A 22,101-nucleotide genomic window follows, 5' to 3' on the forward strand; every position below is an offset into this window, starting at 1 on the left:
TCAGCAACTATAAAACAAATGCACCCTTCAGACTAAATAGTCATGTCACATAAAAAACTTAAGCACGATATTTATCTGCACAGAATAGACAGGTAAAAAGTCACTTTGTTTTTAAGAACCCAAGCTATCTAGCTAAACCATGTTTAAAAAGGGAAAAAGAAAAAAAAAAAAAAAAAAAAAGGATAAATTTTCAGCCATCTTTTGAATCTGACTCTCACCAGAAAAGATCTTTGCAATCTATACTGAATTACAAAGAGCACAAATTTCTGAATTACAAAGAGCACACATTTGCCCCAAATGTTTATAATCAAAAGAGTTCAATTAAAACAAAGGTCCAAAGTAAAGATTAATCAAATACTTAGGTTATTAAGTGCCACATCATTGTCTGCCATCCCTGCTTTCCCTTCTCTTCATTCCTGGTTTTGGACCTTAAAACTGAGTCATGAAAATGCACTAATAAAAATGTGTTTAAAATTAACATTTATATAATTTACAGATTTACTAGGTTCTTTACCTATACGGCATATATACTAAGTACATTCATATACACAACTATTTCAAGCCCTCTGTGAGGCAGTAGTCACCCACAGTACACAGCATTCCTGTGTAAGTACCTCCGCTCCATCACTATTCCACACAGACAGGTTCTTAGGGAACCCTACTACAGCTCTTTTTTTTTTATTTTTTGTATTTTTTAGAAATGAGGTCTCACTGTTGCCCAGGCTCACCTCGAACTCCTGGGCTTAAGCAATCCTCCTGCCTAGGACTTCCAAAGTGCTGGGATTACACACATGAGCCACCATTCCTGGACTTCTTTTACATTTTTAAAATCACAACACAAGGCTTGGCTTAGAAAAGACTATGTAAAGCTGGGAGCGATGGCTCACACCTGGAATCCCAGCATTTTGGGAGGCTGAGGTGGGCAGATCAGTTGAAGTCAGGAGGTCAAGATCAGCCTGGACAAAATGGTCAAACCCTGTCTCTACTAAAAATACAAAAATTAGCCTGGTATGGTGGCGCACATCTGTAGTCCCAGCTACTCAGGCGGCTGAGGCAGGAGAATTGCTTGAACCTGAAGGGGAAGGCTGCAGTGAAACGAGATCACACCATTGCACTCTAACCTGGGCAACAGATGAAGACTCCTCCATCTCAAGAAAAAAAAAAAAAGACTAGGTAAATATTTATTGTGAAAAGAAAAGTGAGATTCAAAGTGATTTGTCCAAGGTCATACAGCTTGTTTGTGACCGAATCTGAAGTTTTAAACTAGACTAAGTATGACATTCTTTTCAGTGTAATAGCTGCTGCACTTAGTATTATACAGTAGATATGAAGTTAGTTTAAATACAGAAGGCTTATTTTCATGGTATGACAAAAACATGAGTCAAAAACATGAATATAATAAGCTCTTTTACAAAATTGCCAGAGTAAACTGTAAACTCTAATAATTTAAACACAATAGTGAATTACTAGTTTCAAGGTTCTAATCGATCCTATCAGACTAATAAAGTTACCAAATAAATTCAAGTAAAAACTCCTATTAACATGGCACTTTAAAAGTACACTACTATCATATTTATTCAATTAAATGTAATTAGTAGTGTGCATTTCCCTGGAAATTCCTTCGAGGGTAGAAGTAATCATTTTCATGTCATCTGCTTGATCATTCTTAGCACTTATACTGCTGACTTACATAAACTAAATTACTAATCATTCAATTAAAATTTATCCTCTGAACCAGGACAAGCATGCTATGGAAGAGCTCCTTTATGTTACTGTTGTCATTATTTCCATCTGTAAAGTAACATAATAAACAATTTATAGCCTTCTATCATTAAAAACTTGAGTTAGTTAAGAATGAACTACAGATCTTCACATTTGATTCTTTGATATGCACAATTACCTTGTATTTATCATCTGCTTACTTAAAGAGTACTGGGCAATGCAAGAAACAGAAGCCCCCAAGTCTAAAACTTTCTTCCTTCTAAATATTAACCTATTTGTTTCAACTGTTAGTAAATTTGGGGGACATCCTACTCAGTTTATCAAAATATATATAAATATTATCAATGATAACTCTGTAATACTTGTACATATATGCATATAATTTTTATTTCTAAGCTTAAATTTTTCCAGAGCTTTTTATCTCCATTACTCTTTTTTCCTATGGCAGCCTAAAATTACAATTTTACTAATTTTCTACATTTTTAGGCATCAAAAAAGCTATTTCTTCTATTCACATACCAATTCTATAATATAGTTAAATATTGGGCTTTAAACACTTCAAAATTATTTCAGCTCTTCTTTTCCACATTTCTTCCTAAAAATTCAGTCCAAAAGTCATTATGTGAGACTGAGAAAGGTAGATGTACATGCTGGAGAGAAAACCATAGTGGCCCAAAACAGGGTATTAGACCCTGCAGAATGAGGAAGTTTCTAATAGAGCATGAGAAGAATGGACGAGCATGAAATGTCTGAGTTAAACAGGATGAGGGGGCATCCACCTAAGAATAGCCTAGCACGTGACATCACAGCACAAGTGAGGTAAGCATGGCCACTGCTTCCCCCCGCCTTAATTAAACTAATGCCCATGCAATTAACTAATCCATCACCTCCCTCGGGTTCTTCCCTAATATTTTTCAGAGAAGAAAGGGAAGAACCTGAAGGAGGTGATGGATTAATTACAGGGGGATTCATCAAATAATTATACATATGGAGGATAATGATATCTCACCATCAGAAAGACAATACAAATACGGGAGGGATGAAAATGAAGAGCCCTATGGTGATGGACTGAAATTGGAGATTTAAGTGCGCACTTACATTTTGCAATATATATACATAAACACACATATAAAAATGTACATATATAAAAAAGGGTTAATTATAAATTTTGAAACAATTCTAAACAAAAGTTACACATACAATACATACCTTTTTTTTCCTAAGATATTTGAGATGGATGCTTCTCTTTTGTCCCCCTAAATACTTTATTTCCCTTCCTCAGGGATATTCTTCTATATAACCATAATACACCATCAAAATCAGAAAATAACAAATGATTTATATAACAATATAAATCATTTTATAATAACAAATAAATGAAATATACTGAAGTATTTAGGGGGACAAAAGAGAAGTGTCCATCTCAAATATCTTAGAAAAAAAGGTATGTATTACATGTGTAGCTTTTGTTTAGAATTGTTTCAAAGTTTAAAATTAACACATTGTTTTCAGCACAGTAATCACTATAAATAATGACACGCTTCTAATTATATATAATACGTTGTATCTATAATTTTCCACATTTTAGGTAGATAACCTCTTTGAGATTCTAAATATGCAATCTCTTTCCAGAAAATAAAGACATAATAAAAATCTCAGTTATATTTCAGAACGTTTGACAAGTCAGTGAACCCATCAGCATCCCCCTTCTGTGCTAAAAATGTGATCCACAGACTTCAGTAGCTTAGCCACTGCTTTAAATTCTCACTCTTACATAGTAAAATAGACTCTCCCCCCCCCAAAACACCCCAAGACCTAGATATAAATACATGAAAATTGTTATTTAAAATGTGGGGGTCTTTTTCAAAAACAAGGTTTGAGTAAAATTAACAAGGTTGGCCTATTTACCACTACTAAGGTCTTTCATGGGAAACAGGTTATACCTTCCCAATCTTTATAATTCTAAGGTTCTGTAGTTCAGTAGTGAACGAGTACAATATCCTGGCATAAAACTATCTTTCAGACAAAATCCACCTGCTGTGTATAGAAAAAATGCAGTAATTGAAAACTTCCTGCCTTGGGAGAGAATAAAAATGATTTATAACACAAAAACCACTCAATCTACAAATGCTTTGAACAGAAAGATGGACTAAATATAAAGGAAGAAACTCTGACCTCCTTTAGTGCTAGACTGTCTATAGTCATAGGTAGGGAGAAGGAGGTGATATTATTATCTCATATTTAAAATTGTATTTTAGACATATGTGATACAGTCACCTAAGAAAAGGATGGACCCACTTGACCCACAATAATATTTGGCCTCCATGCCCTAAACTAGGAAAGATTTAGAAATTACCCACTATGGATAAACAAGGAGCAGTCTTCCTTGCCAAGATGAAAACTACATACTAAATAAGTCTCCTGTGTAAGAATTCTATTTCCATCTGTAAAGAAGTTGCATTAACATGTGCTCCCTTCATGTCCTTGCCTTCCATTCAGTGCTCTGGTCTTTTAAAATTTAATACTGACAGACTATGTGGCCTACACATTTCTGTCCCAACATCTAAGCTAATTAAAATTAACAAATACAATATCATTTTTACTTCAGTCCACCTATCCACTCAATTTAGAGTATATTCAGTAACAAAAGAACAATTTCTCTAGGTCTGACAAATATGACCATCCTTACTGCTCTTCATTAATTTAGCCTACATACTATGAAGTTTATCTTTGGCCTCTCTGTCAGAAGAAAGATGGATGTGTTTTTCAACCCTGGAGTTTCTTATATCATTTTCAAAGACCGTATTAGGATAGAATATGTAAGAGACGCAAAAACAATTTAAAAATTATAATTCAATGACTTACTTATATTTTTTAAATCACATTGATGATTTTTTTTAAAGACTACTAAATGAAACTGGGATATTATCAAGATTACATTTCTTATACATTTCAATCCAGACACTGCTCTTGTTACAGAACAGAATCTTTTTTTTTCTTTTTAGCTTTTGAGATGGAATCTCACTCACTCTGTTGCCCAGGCCGAAGTGTGGTGGCACAATCTTGGCTCACTGCAACCTCTGCCTCCCAGATTCAAGCAATTCTCCTGCTTCCGCCTCCTGAGTAGCTGGGATTATAGGCATATGCCACCACACCCAGCTAATAGACTGTAATCTGTAAGATTGATTTTATAAGTATTTTTCCTAATTAGACTATTCCATGATAAGACACTGAATGTGAGCCATTAATTCAGATTAAGACAAAACACGAATATATGAATTACTGAAAAAAAGTACCATTTTTCTCATGAATCAGTAAATGATTAAGATGACATGCTTTTTAGCTATAAAGTCTCCTTTCTCTAAAATTCCATAGCATTCGGTTTACACACTTCTTATGCCACTTAACACACTATGATTCATGTTATAGTTACATGTACACTGTTTTCCTCTTCTACTATTCTCTTACAGTGTATTCATGTACCTTTATATTCCCCCTCAAGCATCTAAAACAATCATAGTATCAACGGAATGAATAGCTTCACCTTCGAATATACCATAAATCTCTTCAAACTCAGGAAAATAAAATTCCTTTTTTCTTGATATATAATCTTTAGTAACATAAACTTTTAAGAAATAATTTGCTGGCCAGGCATGATGGCTCACACCTGTAGTCCCAGCACTTTAGGAAGCCAAGGAGAGGGCTGCTTTAGGCCAAAAGTTCAAGGTTAGCCCGGGCAACACAGTGAGACCCTACCTCTACAAAAAAAAAAAAAAAAAAGTTTCTTTTTTAATTAGCTGGGCATAGTGGTGTGTGCCTGTAGTCCCAGGTACTCAGGAGGCTAAGGTGGGACACTCACTTGAGCCTAGGGGCTCAAGGCTGCAGTAAGCTCTGACTGCACCGCTGGGCTCCAGCTTGGGCACCAGAGCAAGGCCTTGTTACAACAAGAAGAAAATGAAAGAAAAAGGGGAAGGGAAGGGGAAAAGGAAGGAAATGAGGAACAATTTGCCAGTATGTGCCAGGAGCCACAAAATGTTCAAATACTTTAATCTAATAATCCTACTTCAGGAATTGTTAACAGATAAATAATAATGATACTGCCCTCTGTCTCCCAATATACATATAACAAAACTCTGTGTGTTTAAAGATCTTCATTGCCATGTTATTTGTAACAAGGGTAGGGGTAAAAATTAACCTAATGTCCATCAGTAAAAAAATAAATTACATAAATTACACTATATTTCAGTCTCAGATTAGAATATACATACAGCCATTAAGCATTATCATTAAAATGTTGACCAAAATTTCCATTCTGTAATTTTTTACCGCAGCATTATTATGAAATCAAATAAAGCAAATCATTCAAATGTCAAAAAATAAAGCAGTGGCAAGATATAAGATAGCCACAGCTAGAAACCTTATGCAGTTGTCAAAAGTAAAATATGGAGGATAAGTGCAGCAAATGTTAACGATGAGTATCTCTTGCTACGTCTTTTTTTCTTTTCTTTTCTTTTCTTTTTTTTTTTTTTTAGTATGTCCTATCATGTAATTCAGGAATTAGCATGAAAAAATATCCTTTTCAAAATGGCAGGTCTTCCTTGATGACTCCAAATAAATCTCACCATGTTTATGTCTTTCCAGAAAAATAGCACAATTTGTAATTATTTGACCTGCTGTTTGTTTGCCTATCTCCCTAAATTAACATACACTCTGGTAATCTTTCTACATAAATAAACACAACATAATTGCTGTAAATTTATAACTCTAAGAGTGTAGTATTTATATAGAAAGATCAAAGAACTAAACCAAAGGGTAAGAAAGAGAACAAAACCAAGCACATAAACTTTTAAAATTAAGCTTATAACAAATGGTTTTGGCAGGACTATTTAACCATTTAAAAAATAAACATTGGAATCCAATGATTCCTGCTTCACAACTTAGATCAAAATACCATAAGGATTTAAGATTTCAAAATAAAAAATTAGTTTTTAGTCATTTAGTCTTTACACTTAATATACTTCTAATAACCTTGAATCAAGCAAGAAGACATTAAGGACAAAAACCATGAAGAAAAAGATTGAGGTTGGGCATAATGGCTCACACCTGTAATCCCAGAACTTTGGGAGGCCAAGGCGGATGGATCGCTTGAGCCCAGGAGTTCGAGACCAGCCATGGGCAACATGGCGAAACTTATCTCTACAAAAAAAAAAAAAAATGCAAAAACAAAAAATTAGCAGGGCACGGTGGCACACAACTGCAGTCCAGCTACTTGGGAGGCTGAAGTGGGAAGATGACTTGAACCCAGGAGGCAGGGACTGCAGTGAGTCAAGATTGTGCCACTGCACCCACCTGGGTAACAAAGCGGGACGGACGGACGGACGGACGGACGGACGGACGGACGGAAGGAAGGAAGGAAGGAAGGAAGGAAGGAAGGAAGGAAGGAAGGAAGGTACGTCAGTCAAGCTAATGCAAAACATAACACACAAAACATTCTGGGAAAAAACTGTCAATGCCTACCAACAACAAAATAATAATAATGCCCTCAGAATACCTACCTACTTACACTTAAGGCAAAAAAAAACTATTTTTAATAAATGGGAACATACCATTTATAAAAGAAACAATACTAAAGATAAATAAACATAAAAAATAACTAGCAATGGCCAGGCGCAGTGGCTCATACCTGTAACCCCAGCACTTTGGGAGGCCAAGGCAAGTGCATCACCTGAGATCAGAGTTCAAACCCCATCCCTACTAAAAATACAAAAATTAGTGTATGGTGGACATTAGGACATGGTGCTACAGGCCTGTAGTCCCAGCTACCCAGGGGGGGTGAGGCAAGAGAATTGACTGAATCTGGGAGGCAGAGGTTGCAGTGAGCCGAGATTGAACCACTGCACTCCAGCCTGGGCGACAGAGCAAGACTCTGTCTCAAAAAATAAATAAAATAACTAGTAACAATAAAATACAGATGAAAATATATACCACACTTTAGCATTTAGGTTAATATCCAATGTTGGCAGTATTCAGGAAAAAAGACGCTGTCAACACTTAGGGAGTGTGCAAAATGGTACACAACCTGTTTTAGGGCAATTTAGTATTTTGTATCAAAACCTTTAAAACAATGCATCAATCTTAATAAACAGCAATTCAAACTTCTAAAGCTTTATTATTCTAATAACGAAAAATGAAAGCAAAGATATAACTATAACCATATTATTATAGTATTAATACTAGCTAGCAACTTTAACTGTCTTGACAATATGATCAAGTATCATATAGTCAACCTATAGAGCCCATTAAAGTCTACAATTTGACCAAGAGATAGGTTATGAAAGAACATAAGATATCAAAAGATAATCACAGTTTAACTCCAAATTTAAAAGGCAATCATAGAACATTACAGATACATATAAACAAGAATACTGCATGTTCCTATACTAAAGAGTTATCAATGGTGACAGATGACAGATAAAATGAGTATTTATTTTCTTTCTGCTTTTTTGCATTTCTCAATTTCTGCAACGAAATATATTAACTTTATTTTTTAAGTGCTTTAAAAAATACACAGTTCTAACAGTAGAAGGAATGCACAAAATTAAAACAGTGGATATGTGGAATTATGTGATTTTCTTTTTCTTCTAAATTTTCTCTTTGAATGACTTTAAGATAAAATTCACCATTTTCAAGTGTATAATTCAGTGGTTTTTAGTATATTCCCAATGTTGTGAAGTTATCAGTGGTTAAGTTACATCTATTATTAAAAGCAAAATAAAAACACAGAGCTCAAGGAAAAATTTTAAAATCATTAACTCAAAACATTTCAAGGAGCCAACATCTTAATAATACCACAAAAATGCTCATAGGCCTACATACAAAATGAGCCAATATTATTTTTGAATTTTTTCAAATAACCTAGTAAACTGATATAGATATTATTCTATCAATTCAAACATCAACAGGTAGTGGGGGGAAATGACAACTAGGATAGTCAAAGTATATCCAATCGCTAACTAAACACGTCCTAAACTTTCTCTGTTAAGTTATATACAAAAAAAAATTATGATAAAATCTGAATCCCAAAAAATGGCTAAACCAACATGCTCTAAGCTCTCTCCCACTGAAAAAAAAAAAAAAAAAGGAAATGCCAACCTGCAACTAAAGACATGTAGCATACGTCAAATATATTACTGACATATCATTAAATTTTTAAAATTCTATATCACAAAAATTTTGCAAGTTCAAGATTACAGAAATGACTGAATTTTGGATTCTCTCTTCCTAGAATTCAGAATAATAGGTTTAATACTACCTGTTTTAAAAAATGTTTCAAATTAGATAAAGCAATCTACAGTCTTCTGAGTTCTGCCTCCTTGAAAATTTCTAGTAAAAACAGAGTATTACAATTAAAATTTTATTCTCTATCATAGTTAAGTCTAATTAGGGAGCACACTAATGACAATCAAGTTCCAAGCCAAACAGGTTAGACAACTTCACTGAATAGAAACCTACATATCTTTATTATGTGATGTGCCTAAATTTTTAAAGATTCAAAATCAAGAATTCTAATCTCCCCATCAAATTGCCAAGCAGGGTCTCCAAAATCCTGGATAGTCTACCTTTCCGGCCTTATTTCTAAGGGTAAAGTTAAATCTTAGGGATCAGATCCTACAGTCAGTGTGCTGTGAGAAAATCTTTAAAAATTACTTATATCATCCAAAAAGCACAATTACATACAAGCTAACAACGTATCTTCCTCCTGCACTAAAACAGATAACTGTCTCTTTGAGTACATAAAAAGTGACTGGTTTGTCTTTAGGTGCCCTGTTGTCACCAGACTTTCAGCAAAGTGAGATGTTCACACTATCAAACTATGTGGAAGCTGATAATGGCTAGGGGAACAGCAAATGTACCTCTCCCACTTCACACCCACTCTAGGCAAGATGCTCATTCCAGTGGACTAACAGGAAAAATTACTAGTACTATTTAGGTTCTCTAGTTCTCATTCTCCTTCATTCTCTCTTTCATTTTTTTAGGGAAAAAAGAACATCTAGTCGAATTCATCTAAGTTCAAGGCATATTGGACATACTCTATTATAAACACTGCACTATACCCAGTATCCCCAAAGGAGCCTCTGCATGGTGGTTAAGAACATACCACAGACTGGGTTTGGTTCTGCCATCTGCTAGTAATGTAACCATGGGAAAGTAACCTAATCTCCGTATGTCTCAGTTTCTTCATCTCCAAAATGGGATAACAATAGCTACTTCATAGGACTGTTATTAAGAATTGTCAGTTAGTAGATAATGCATATAAAGTACTTAAAACATTGCCTGGCACATAAAAAGTTATGTAAATGTTGGCTATTTTTCCCCCAACTGGACTGCTCCCTCAATCTTGGCTCCAATTCTATCCTTCAAAAATCTGTCCTAATGCCTCCCTTTTCAAAATAAAGCAATAATAAATCTCTAACCAAAGGCAAACTCTCCTATACCCTTAAACTTCTATGGCTCTTAACTTTTGTATGATTCTACTGACTCATATTTTTATGTGGTTTATCTTGTCATATAAATCAGGAGCTCCTTTAAGAGAGAAAATATGGGAATATACAGCATGCCTCTTTGATACAAATAAGTCACTCAAGTAACTACTCAGTAAATATTGCTTATGAAGCAAGATTATTAGATAAAGGTTTTCCAGCAAAGTACAAAGAGTTTCATTAAAAAAAAATCTGTTATAGATTCTCAGTTGATATCAACGTGTAAGTTGTAAACAAAGAGTTGTAATGTGGGAGCCAAATTTATTCTGAGTTTAGATCTCAAAAATGAGGATTTAGCTGATAAGGAATAGCGTGAAGTTTTTAAGTCAGGAATATTAAAGCAAGGTTAGTTTTAACTTTCTATGATTTGCAAATGACGCTGTTAGATTAGCCTAAAACCTATAAAATAAATCAACGTATTAGATACTTAAAAAGTGACTATGTGTTAGCCACTACAACTATATAGATAAAAAGATTTAATATCTGTACTCAACACATCTATTCAAATGTAGTTAATTAAACAATGTTCAAGCCTCAGTGGGAAAACAGAGTAGAGATATTAACACTTGAAAGTAAGGATATTAACACCTACTTTTCTTTAGCCTCAGCTGAAGTCTTATCATTAGGAAGAGAAAAAAGAAAAGATGAATTTCACAAAGGGATTAATTAGAAAAGCTAGTAAGTAACGTACATGTAGAGATTAAATATTTCCTCTAAAAATCAAAATCAGATGTGTATTCCATTTTTTTTCCATTTGGAAAAATGCCACAAAGATTTTAAATCAACTCTCTGTCCTTGATCACCAGACATTATCCCACTAAGTATATGTTCAAAGAGTTATTCTTTAAACTAAAATTCTAATGTCAAAAGAAATTTTTTAAATTGCTACAGTTCTCCTAATGAACCTACGAGGTTTTCTCGTAAGTGAAAAATATTTGTCTACAGTTCTTCACTTAAGATTATTACTATTACATATGTAAAGGGAAGATTCAGTGTTTCCTCATATAATGATGATGTTACCAAACTGCAAAAGAAAAGGTATGCTCTGCATTATTTTATCCCTCTATCTAGACCCACCTCTACTCCATAGCAGCAGTTTGCAAGCTAGATATACTATACTTCTACTTAACAGGAGATACATAGACGAGAAAACCAACTCTATAATAAAGTATGAAATTTGCAAATTTTGTACCATGTTTTAACTGTGAACTATTACAACGTATACAACTTCCAAACAGCCACAAACTGACCAACAGGTAAAATATTGCAGCCAATAAATAAAATATTCTACCTCCCAATAAGGAGTATTTCACAGCTAGTTCAATTAACCTAATTCGGTGCCAAAATAAAAACACCAAACATTAAAATATAATTCACACAACTGTGTACTACCTAAAAAGTCCAGCATCAACTCAATTTTCTCCATTAAGGATAGATTAATCCACTACCCTGCAATTCACCTTCTTAAAACAAGTAGTAGAGAAATACAACAAAGTTGCACTACACAATATTCATAACTTAGGTTCTAAAGTCAGCTTATATGAGGTGAAAATACTGTATAGTTATTTAAGAATAAGACTGTCATTGAAGATTACTACTAATCTTACATATGGTAAAGGCACAGTATGTTTCTTCATATATAATAATGGGATGTTACCAACCTACAGTCAAAATTATCCTTAACAGTATCTTCAAATGGACTACAGGCAGGGTAAGATATTCATGGGATAAAACACAAAAGAAAACTGAGACTGAATTAGAGAAGGAGGACAGTCATGTTTTACTCACTCCAGTGCTTACATTCATTATGATTCAATAACTGCATTATTATGATCCTCTATCCCAACTTTCTTTTCAAAATTCAGAGCACAATATGTTAAATGCTTATATGATACTCCACTATAGCATGTAAGCCAGAAAACAAAACTATACTGTAGTAATAAGTAACCACCAGATGCTATTTTCTTTTGTAGCACTATCAATTGAAGATTACTTCCCTAGTGTTCCACTCCAACACTACTATCTACCACTTCTCAACTTTTAGTTTCTGTCTTAAAAAAGACACAAGAAGACATAAATCCCGTTATACCGCTGGGTTAAATTTTAAAATGTATGCATATAAGAGATAATTTAACATATGGTCACTATAGATAATCTGTGCTAGTATTTTCTTAAATTTGTTCAGAGTTGATTAACAGTTTAAAACTCAAACCAAAGTTCCATTTTAGTAAGAAATTGTATCTTACCCACTACCATAAGCGTGAATTCAAAACCTCTCTTCACTGATTTTCTGTATACTTGATTTGGGAGATTGGCAAATCCCACATAGCCTTCAAGGTTCTTCTGTTGCTGACAAAAGCAAAAAGGGCCAAGTTATTCATGTATCAACAATGCTATTCTGTCATAGGCTTCAAAATCCCTCCATTAGCCTATTTTAGAAAATTATACAAACTATTTCTACGGCATTATCAATAAAACTATCAATTAATTCCTAAATGGACAAAATTATTTAAGCATGAGTTGACTGACAATATAATGGTTAATTATAAAAATCCAAGGGAATAAAATAAACATTAAAGAAACCTGCCTCAGAGCAAAGATTTCAATTGACAGTTAAGTTAGTGGCAAGATGATTGACCAACCAATTAAAAAAAAAAATAACAAAAAACTTTTCACAATAAAAAAATTCAAATCCCCTTAAAATCATATCAAGAATCCTTTTTAATTATCTCCTTTGATCACACTAATTAACACAGGTATGAGATTCTTGAAATTTGTCGTCTTGTTCATGATATGAAATCAAAATGTTGAATTTAAAGCAATTTTTAAAAATAAATTCTTGAAGGCTCTTGTGATCAATGTCAACCAGCTACAGTATCTTTCAAGCTGTTATGCCAGGTCCATTACGTCACTTCAAGGTGTTATATGATCTTTATTTTCAGGCTTATCCAGGTTTGAAAGTAATTTATAACTTCATTTCTATTGGTTTTTGATTCTTAGATGACCTCAACAATAGTTTCATGAGTAATTCAAAGAAATCTACTTCCAAATTGGTGTAGTAAATAAGTATGATTTTTAAGTTACCCATGGGTGAGAAATACTGTCCATTGTTAAAACTATCTGAATAAGCAGTCTTATTGGTTAATTTTACTTTAGAGGTAGTCTGATTTCAACATTAAACAATAACAGCAAAAAGAGGCACACCCTCTTTTGAAAGTTTCTGCCACATTTAAATTCTCATTTAAAAAACACTCATGAGATCAAAGCATCAATTCAATACACCTGGATTTAACAAAGAACAGAAGTCTACAATGTTGACTAGTAATGTAGCTAAATATTCCATCCATAATCTTTTGCCCTTTTGTTCATTCATAAAAACTCTTATGCCAAATTTTAAAAACTAAGCCCATTAAAATGAAAAGCTAACTGTAAACAATGATTAGGAGACTAAACAGAATCCAATATTTTTAAGTCAAATATATGAAAGTCTGCTATGAGTAAAGTTAGAAATACGTATTAAACCTAAGGTTTCCTTGGCTCATGTATCATCCAATTTTAAGTTAAATTTAAGTTAATTGAGACTGAAAAAAATCTCTGTATAAATTATGTAGTATACTCACAGCTACTTTGTAAAGAACACATTTCCATCATTCCAGTGTTCCAGATTCCAACAGAAGAAATCCACAGAGGAATAGTAAACAAAGAATTCCAAGAATTGTAATGATATATTCAGTCCAAACAGGAGAGGCAAATCCGTTGAAACACAGCAAAAGACAGAGAAGGAAAAAAAGTTACTTACATGTAACTCAACAAATTACAAAGAAATTAAAGGCAGACTTTTTTCTAAACATGTCAAAGTAATATTTTTTGTGTGGGATATAATGTCCAGTGAATTTAAATCCATTTTCAGCAACTGTTCTGATTAATATAAAAAAAGGAAAAGGCCTATTACTGCACCCTGTATATGAAGTCTTATAGAAACAGTGTAAAAGATATAAAACTATAAAGTTCCAGGAAGGTATACAAGAACCAAGTTTTAAATTGCAAGAAGAAAAAAACGTAAATTTCATGCAATTTTGCTTTGTCAGTCACTGGAAGTCCAGATCAGACAAATGCAAATGTCTTTTTAAAAATCTTTTTCTACAATGCTATATTTCAAATTCTATTAATTAAACTGAAGTCCAGAATTTAAAGAACCGTAGACATGTAGATACAGGAAAAGGAAGGAAGCTAAAGATGATAGGCAGAAACAGGTGAAAAGAGGAGGCAAAGGTGAACTGTGAAAACTGAAGGGCAACTAATGAAGCATAGACAATAAAATAGATAATCCTTGACCAAAGTGTGAAAAGTGTACATTTTTAAACTGATACAAATCTATGAGTTCTATCACAACCCGCTTCAAACAATTTGAGTCAGTTTTATAGTTAAAAGTAAAAGCCAAAGTCTCAATAATGGCCTACAGTGGTTCTCTACCTTAGCAGCATCTTAGAATCACTTGGGGGAGCGTTTACAAAATCCTAATGCCCCAGCTGCACCTCCAAATCAACTAAATCAATGTCTGCGAGTAAGAGCCATCCACCAGTATTTTTTAAACCTCCTCGAGTAGTTCCAACATGCACCAATGCTAAAAGCCACTAGCCAACAAAGCCCAGCAAGATCTGGCTCTACTCTTACTTCTGGCCTCATCTCCTGCTACTCTTCATCCTCTTGCTCACTTCTCTTCCTCCAACACTGAATTCGTAACTACTCCCTAAACATACAGGGCATACTTTCACTTCATGGCTTTTGCACTTGTTGCTTTCCATATCTAGAAATGATTATTTTTATTACTTAAATGTCACCTTCAAAAAAGCCTGCCCTGATCACCTTATTTAAAATTACAACCCCACTCCTCGCCTTAGCAGTTTGCTGCTTGCTGTATGCTTCTCCTTAGCTCTTAACCACCATCCAACATACATTTTACTCATCTTGTTTACTGTGACCTCCAACCTGCCCGCAAAGTAAGCTCCATCAAGGCAGAGACTGAATAAATTATATAAATTGTGCATCAAAGAAAAAGTATACAGAGAGAATACAGTATTTTAAACTGCACCTTCAAAGAACCCATCAGGTAAAAGGCATAACAAAAATGCCTCAGTCTGTCCTTGTTTCTTACTCCCTACTTTATCCACAGCAACAAGAACAGTCTTTGGCACACAGTACTATTTTAGAACTGAGAAAAGCAAGAAAGCATTCCAGGCAAAGGGGTGGCCCCTAAATTGGGGATAAACATGATATTTCTAAGAGTAAAAACGTTTGTGAACTATAATGAAGTGAAGTAGTGGACAAGGGGATGAGTGACAGGAAACGAGGTCAGGGAGGCAGGCAGGGGCCAGATCATGTGGGACTCAGCCAAAGTAGGAAGTTTGGATGTTATTTTAGGCATGATGGGAAGCCACTAGAGGGTTTTTCACAGGCAAGTGACCTGATTACTACTTTAAAGATAGCTCTCGGCCATCCAGAATGGCTCATGCCTGTAATTCCAAGACTTTGGGAGGCTAAGACAAGAGGACTGCTTGAACCCAGGACATCGAGGCCTCTGAGCTGTGATTATGCCACTACACTCCAACCTGAGCAACACAGTGAGAAATTTCATGGTTGGCTGGTGCTGAAAAATTAAATTTAGGACTCATCACAATACAGATACTATTGAAAAAGAACTGGATTCCCGAAGACAGACTACAGACAAAAAGAAGGGGGTCGAGACAAAGCCCTGGAGCACTCCAACACTGAGAGGTTAGGCAAAGAAAGACCGGCAGTGGAGAAAGAAAGAAAATCAAGACCATCTCAGGGATGGAGGATTCATTTAACCATGTTGAATGCTACAGACAAAAATGCCATAACAGACATGCTGATAAAATTTGGAAATAAGGTCACTGGTAACTTCAAAAACAAGAGCAGTCTCAGTAACATGGTGTCAAAGAAGAGTAACCAGGATGACTTTCAGTAGACAATTATTTGCATGTAACTATTATAATAAATAACTTTAATGTTTTTTAATAAACTTAAACATTTTGTCAGTTCCCCCATATGACTGATTTCCCAGAGGGAGAGAACCATGTCATAGTCATCTCTATGTCCTTAGCAAAGTGCTGACACGCAGTAGGTATTTTAAAAATCTGAATGACTGCTCTTTCAGGAAAACATCTTCTGAGAAAGAAACTGTACAAAGACAAAAGATTGGTTTGGCTCTGCTAAAAACATATTATCCCAAAATTCATATAAAAGTGTCCTATCAGAAACAAAAACATGTCTCTGAAGCTACCTGGCACAAAAATACTATTTAGAAAACATACTAATAACTTGGCTAGACATGGTGGCTCACACCTGTAATTCCAGCGCTTTGGGAGGCCAAGGCAGGCCGATCTCTTGAGGTCAGAAGTTCGAGACCAGCCTGGCCAACATGGTGAAACCCTATCTCTACTAAAAATAGAAAAATTAGCTAGGCATGGTGGTTCCAGCTACTCCAGAAGCTGAGGAATGAGAATCACTTGAACCTGGAAGGCAAAGATTGCAGTGAACCAAGATAGTACCACTGCACTCCAGCCTGGGCAACAGAGCAAGACTCTGTCTCAAAAAAATAAAAAAATAAATAATTTAATACTGGTTGATTAAAACATATAGACTTCTCCTACCTTATAAGAATGCTTCTATACCCTAAATTCTAAAATCAACCATAGTCTGTATTTCAGAAGACCAACCACTGATTCTTTCCCTGCACAAATGTTCACAGTGCCAGTGTAAAGTATCTCTGGATAAGGAAACATTATTTACAGATGTGGGTGATACAGTGGTAGCATTTATAAGCATGTATAAATAAAAGTATATTCACCCAAAAATAACCCCATGTCTTTAAAGTATTCATTGACTTTAAACATTAGTCATATAAGGAGAAACACTTATCAAATAATCTTTTCTAAAAGCCTATCTGCTAGATGTGCTTTACAAAATCTTTAGTTGTTAAATCTACATGTTAAAATGCATAGCTAAGAAAAATCAAACTACCGTTATTCCACTGCTTGATGGAAAAAATCAACTTAAATACAGTAACCCGTAACTTTAGTTCTAACCTTCCTTCTAAGGTTAAGTAAGTTCAGCACAAATATATTCAAAGACCAGCATGCTTCAAACAAGTTCTAAGAGATAGCTCATTGAAACTCTTTAGGAATCTTTATTCTTTGGAATAAGAACAGATGGCAAGAGAACATAAAGTTATCCAAATCTTGCTATCTAAAACCCCATTACCATTTTTAAAGTTCCAAATGCCAATTTTCAACAAATTTTCCAATAGATAAAAATTTTCCAATAGAAAAAAAGCAGCAACTTATTTTGGTATGTTTTTTGGTAACAACAAAAAATTAATCAAGGAGAATTGTAACAGAATGGAAGCCTGAAAAAAAATCAAATTTGAGAAAAACACAATCCTAGAAGGAACTACAAACCTTCAACTTCCCACGATCATTACAAAATGAGATGTTTAATAAAAAACTAAAATAATTAGGAATTACAATGTACACCCCAAATTACCTTAATATGCCCAAATTCTATTTCTCCCTTTAGTATGTGCAACTTAAACATCAGGCTACAAAAATCCAAGGTTAACATTAATAATTTTACATTTCAAAAATAACCTTTTATCTTTTCTAAATAATTTCAAGTTCAATCTGACTCCCTTTGGATTTTAAAATATATATATTAATATACACACACTCACATATATACAGCATATTGTTTTTATACACTGATGAAAATATTTGTTTCTCCTAAAGGGTAATTCTAAATATGAAAAACAAATACAGACTACAAAAGAAAAAGATATTAATGCAGAAGTTTACTTCTCCACTCCTTGATATTCCTAACAAAAGCCTTATATCATACACAGATTTAAGTGTCTGGTATTTGCTTAGTCAAATTCCTACCATCTCTCACACAGCCTAAGGAAACGGTAAAAGAACTTCATTTGTCATTTAAATGTTTTAAATATTTTAAGTATAACTAGTCTAAAAATGCCTAGATTCTAGATTTAATATAATATGAAAACTAAAATATTACACGATTACATACGCATATCCTAAATATCAGTTTTTATGTTCCTCATCCCTCACCTATTTTAAAGGTTCATGACCTATTTGGCATGCCCCCAGCTCTCCTGTTTTTACTGATACGAACAACTGGGTACTGACATAACCAACTTTTATTTTTTCAATCCTATTCTGGATTCTCAGTTAATCTGTTGAAAAGATTCTAATATTTAACTCTGTGAATACATGTAAGAATAACTTAAAATATAAATCAATTTTTCTTTGCTCTGAACTTAGAATTCAGATAACTTTCTAAACATACTGACCTCATTCCCTCACTCATTCATTCAACATACTTACGATATGCCAATCATATATGTGTGTGCTAGTAATTAGGAAGATAAAAGCTAATAAAAACAAGGTCCCTGCTCAAGAAGCTAAGAATCTAATAGGAAGGTGAGGTGAGCTAGAGGACAGTTAAAAAATTCAGTGATAAATGCTATGATACAGGAAACCACAGAAGAGTCTATGAAAGCAAACAAGGAAGGGTATTTCATCCTATCCTGGCATCAGATCCTTTAGATCCTAAAGGACTAGAAGACCTTAATTTGATGAGAGATGAGGGTGGGTGCTGGAAAATATGGGTCTCAGGCAGATGAGTTATTAACTGCAAAGACCCAAAATCAAGAATAGAGTATGGTATCTTATGGGAACTACAACAGTTCAGAACTATACACTCATTTTTAGGATCAAGGAACTATAGCTTAGGAGAGTTAAGCAAAGGCCAGATGATGAAGGACTTTGTTGGCCATACTTAGAAACTTAGACTTCATCTTGAAAGCTTAGGAAGAGCATTAAAGACATGAAGAAGAAGAATGCACAATCACATCAATTTACATGCAGAGTCACATTCATACTTTAGAAAGTTACTACTGACAAGAGCATTGATGATGAACTGGAGGAGAAAATGGTAGTAATCCCAAGAGCTGCTCCAGTTGCCCAGGGGAAAAATAAAGACTTGAACCAAAACAAAGGCAGTAGGGATAAAGAGAAATATAGGTTAGAACTCTACTATCCATTAAGGTAGCCACTAGCTAAATGTGGCGACTGAGGTACTTGAAATGTAGCTACAGGTATTGATCGATTTACGACCTATGCAACTTACAACCATTCGACTTTACGACCACAATCGCTAGCCACGACTGCTCCGCGTCTGGCAGCGCAAACGTTGCCCAGCTGGGAGTACGACAGTGCGGACCAGCTTCCGGCAGCACTACCATCTCCGCATGCATATAGCCTACTCAACTTAAGACCAAATCGTGTTACAACCGGTCTGTCGGAACCAATCGTGGTCGTAAGTCGAGCACTGGCTATAGTCTGAATTAAGATGTGCTACACGTGTAAAATACCATAGTTTGAAAACTTCATATGAGAATAAGAATGAAAAATCTTATTAATAATTTTATACTAATTGCATGTTGAAATAAAATTTTAGATATACCAGTTATATAAAATATAAAACTAAAGTTAGTTTTACCTTTTTATTTTTACTTTTTAAATGTGGCTATTATGAAAGCTTAATTACATGTGTAGCTTGCATCAAATTGCTATTGGACAATGCTAGGTTAGATATTAAAGAGATGAAATGATAGATCTCTGTAACTAACTTGTAGAAAAGTGATATAATTCAGATTTCTTAATTTAGGTTTCGGAAATTAGATGAATGGTGAGTACCAATTGTTAAAAGTAGAAATCATTTGAGTTAAGGTGCTAACTGGACTTTCGGAAAACAGATGTCTAGTAGGCAATTGCATATATAAAGGTTAGAAATGCTAGCAACATCTGAGTTAGACAGATGATAACATTTTAAGTAATCAACATTTAAATGCTATCAAAGCCATGGATTTGAATTCAAACACAGCATATAGAGCAGGAAGCAGGCCAAGAAGGAACACCAACATCCCATCATAATCACCTAAATAAACCTAAGAAAAGAAGAATTAAAGAGTTCACAGCAGCATTTCAAAGGACGTCAACTGCAGCAGCCCCCTCAAGAAGTGGTTAACTATACTATATCAAATGCTCTGGAGCGGTCAATCTAAGGATACAGAAAAATCTACTTATTGTTATTGGGAAGCACTGTCAAAGCTATATCAATGGAAAGATGGGAAAGAAGGCAGACTGGAAATAAATAAGCAGAAGAAAACTACAGGAAGTTAGTATAAGCAATTTTTTTTAAATGCTTACCTTTGAAAAGAATAGAAGCCAGAAAATACAAGGTCAAGAAAGAGTTTTAAGCACTTTAAAAAAAAAAAAAAAAAAAAAAGGCAGATAGTTGTATTTGTGTAATGCTAATAGAAAAGACCAAGCAGTAGACGAGCAGCTGAAGACAGGAAGCAAGGACACCGATAACATTTATGGAATGAAGGACAGGATTTTCCCTAAGCACCAGAGATAAAACAACTTGCCAATCCCCAAAAAGAAGAAGAGAAGTAGGGGATTTTAAGAGGTAAAGATGTCAAACGACAACCATAAGAATAGAGAGAGAGACTAGGAATACGTAGCAGCCATACAAGCAATTTTGTCCACTTAATTAAGGCTGAAGACCACAAATCTTTGAATGTATCCCTGAAGCCATGTGATCTTTTCCTCCAGTAGCAATCCATAACTTGAGAAACTTGTGGGAGTCATCTGAAACTGATATTTTGCAGGAAGGGCACACAAAAGTACATGATCAAGAGAGCTGACAAATACAATTGAAGCAATTCAGTGAATGAAGATGGAGAGGATCAAGGATCGAAGGCAGGAAGTAAAGAAGACAGTAAAAAAATGTAAGTTGTGGTTAGAATGGGCTATACAATTAAGATTTTAGATGAGGAACATAAGTTGCAGATGGTAACCCCATAGGGTTATTTCTTTTCTTTTTCTTTCTTTTTAAATATTTTTTCTTCCCACCCATTCCCCCACAGAGCTATTAAAAGGATGGCTCTCAGATGAGACAAAGAAAGAGAAAAAAGGATGGCTCAAACACAATCAAGAAACTGAGGCTAACTTATTGAAAGTGTCTTACACATGGGCCTAAAAATGTCCCAGAATGATGACAGAGCTTGGAACATAAAGAAAAACTGAGTGTTAGATGTTGTATTTAATATTAGAACAAAACAAGGGTGTAGTAACTGAAAATTTTAAGGAGGGGTAGAAAACACTGCTGCTAAACAGTAGAACTATAATGAAGCAGGTTCTTTTTTTTCTTTTATTTATTTGAGACTGAGTTTTGCCCATCGCCCAGGCTAAAGTACAATGGCACGATCTTGGCTCACTGCAACTTCCTCCTCCTGGGTTCAAGCGATTCTCCTGCCTCAACCTCCCAACTAGCTGGAATTACAGGCACGTGCCACCACACCTGGCTAATTTTTCTATTTTTAGTAGAGATGGGGTTTCATCATGTTGGCCAGGCTGATATCAAACTCCTGACCTCAGGTGATCCACCCACCTCAGCCTCCCCAAGTATTGGGATTACTGGTGCGAGCCACTGTGCTCGGCCGGAAGCAGGCTTCTTTTTTAGGGAGGATGTCCTAGAGTCTAGACCAGTGCTATATCATGGAAATATTAGGTAACCACATATGTAATTATAAATATGCTAGTACAGGGACCCCCCAACTTCCAGGCCATGGACTGGTAGCAGCCCGTGGCCTGCTAGGAACTGGGCCACATAAGTGGAGGTAAATGGCGGCAAGTGAATGGAACTTTATTTGTATTTCCAGCCTCTTGTATTACTG

General features: G+C 34.7%; 1 protein-coding gene across 9 annotated transcripts in view; it reads right to left on the bottom strand.

Annotated features, from left to right (window-relative positions):
• Positions 1-22,101, bottom strand: part of SEPTIN7 (septin 7) — a 101,597-nt gene that overhangs the window by 58,025 nt on the left and 21,471 nt on the right. For 3 of the 9 annotated variants that reach the window (XM_032286799.1, XM_032286800.1, XM_032286806.1), the window contains one exon: positions 12,509-12,611. The exons of 1 other annotated variant lie outside the window; for it this stretch is intronic. In XM_032286799.1, coding sequence (XP_032142690.1) covers positions 12,509-12,611 — 103 coding nt within the window. Of the gene's footprint in view, positions 1-12,508; positions 12,612-13,882; positions 13,928-22,101 lie in introns of those variants that run through there. 5 more of the 9 variants (XM_032286801.1, XM_032286807.1, XM_032286804.1 and 2 more) reach the window with 4 other exon arrangements.

Source organism: Sapajus apella, unplaced genomic scaffold, assembly GCF_009761245.1.
Source record: "Sapajus apella isolate SASKATOON/1434 unplaced genomic scaffold, GSC_monkey_1.0 scaffold19, whole genome shotgun sequence".
NCBI lineage: Eukaryota > Metazoa > Chordata > Mammalia > Primates > Cebidae > Sapajus > Sapajus apella.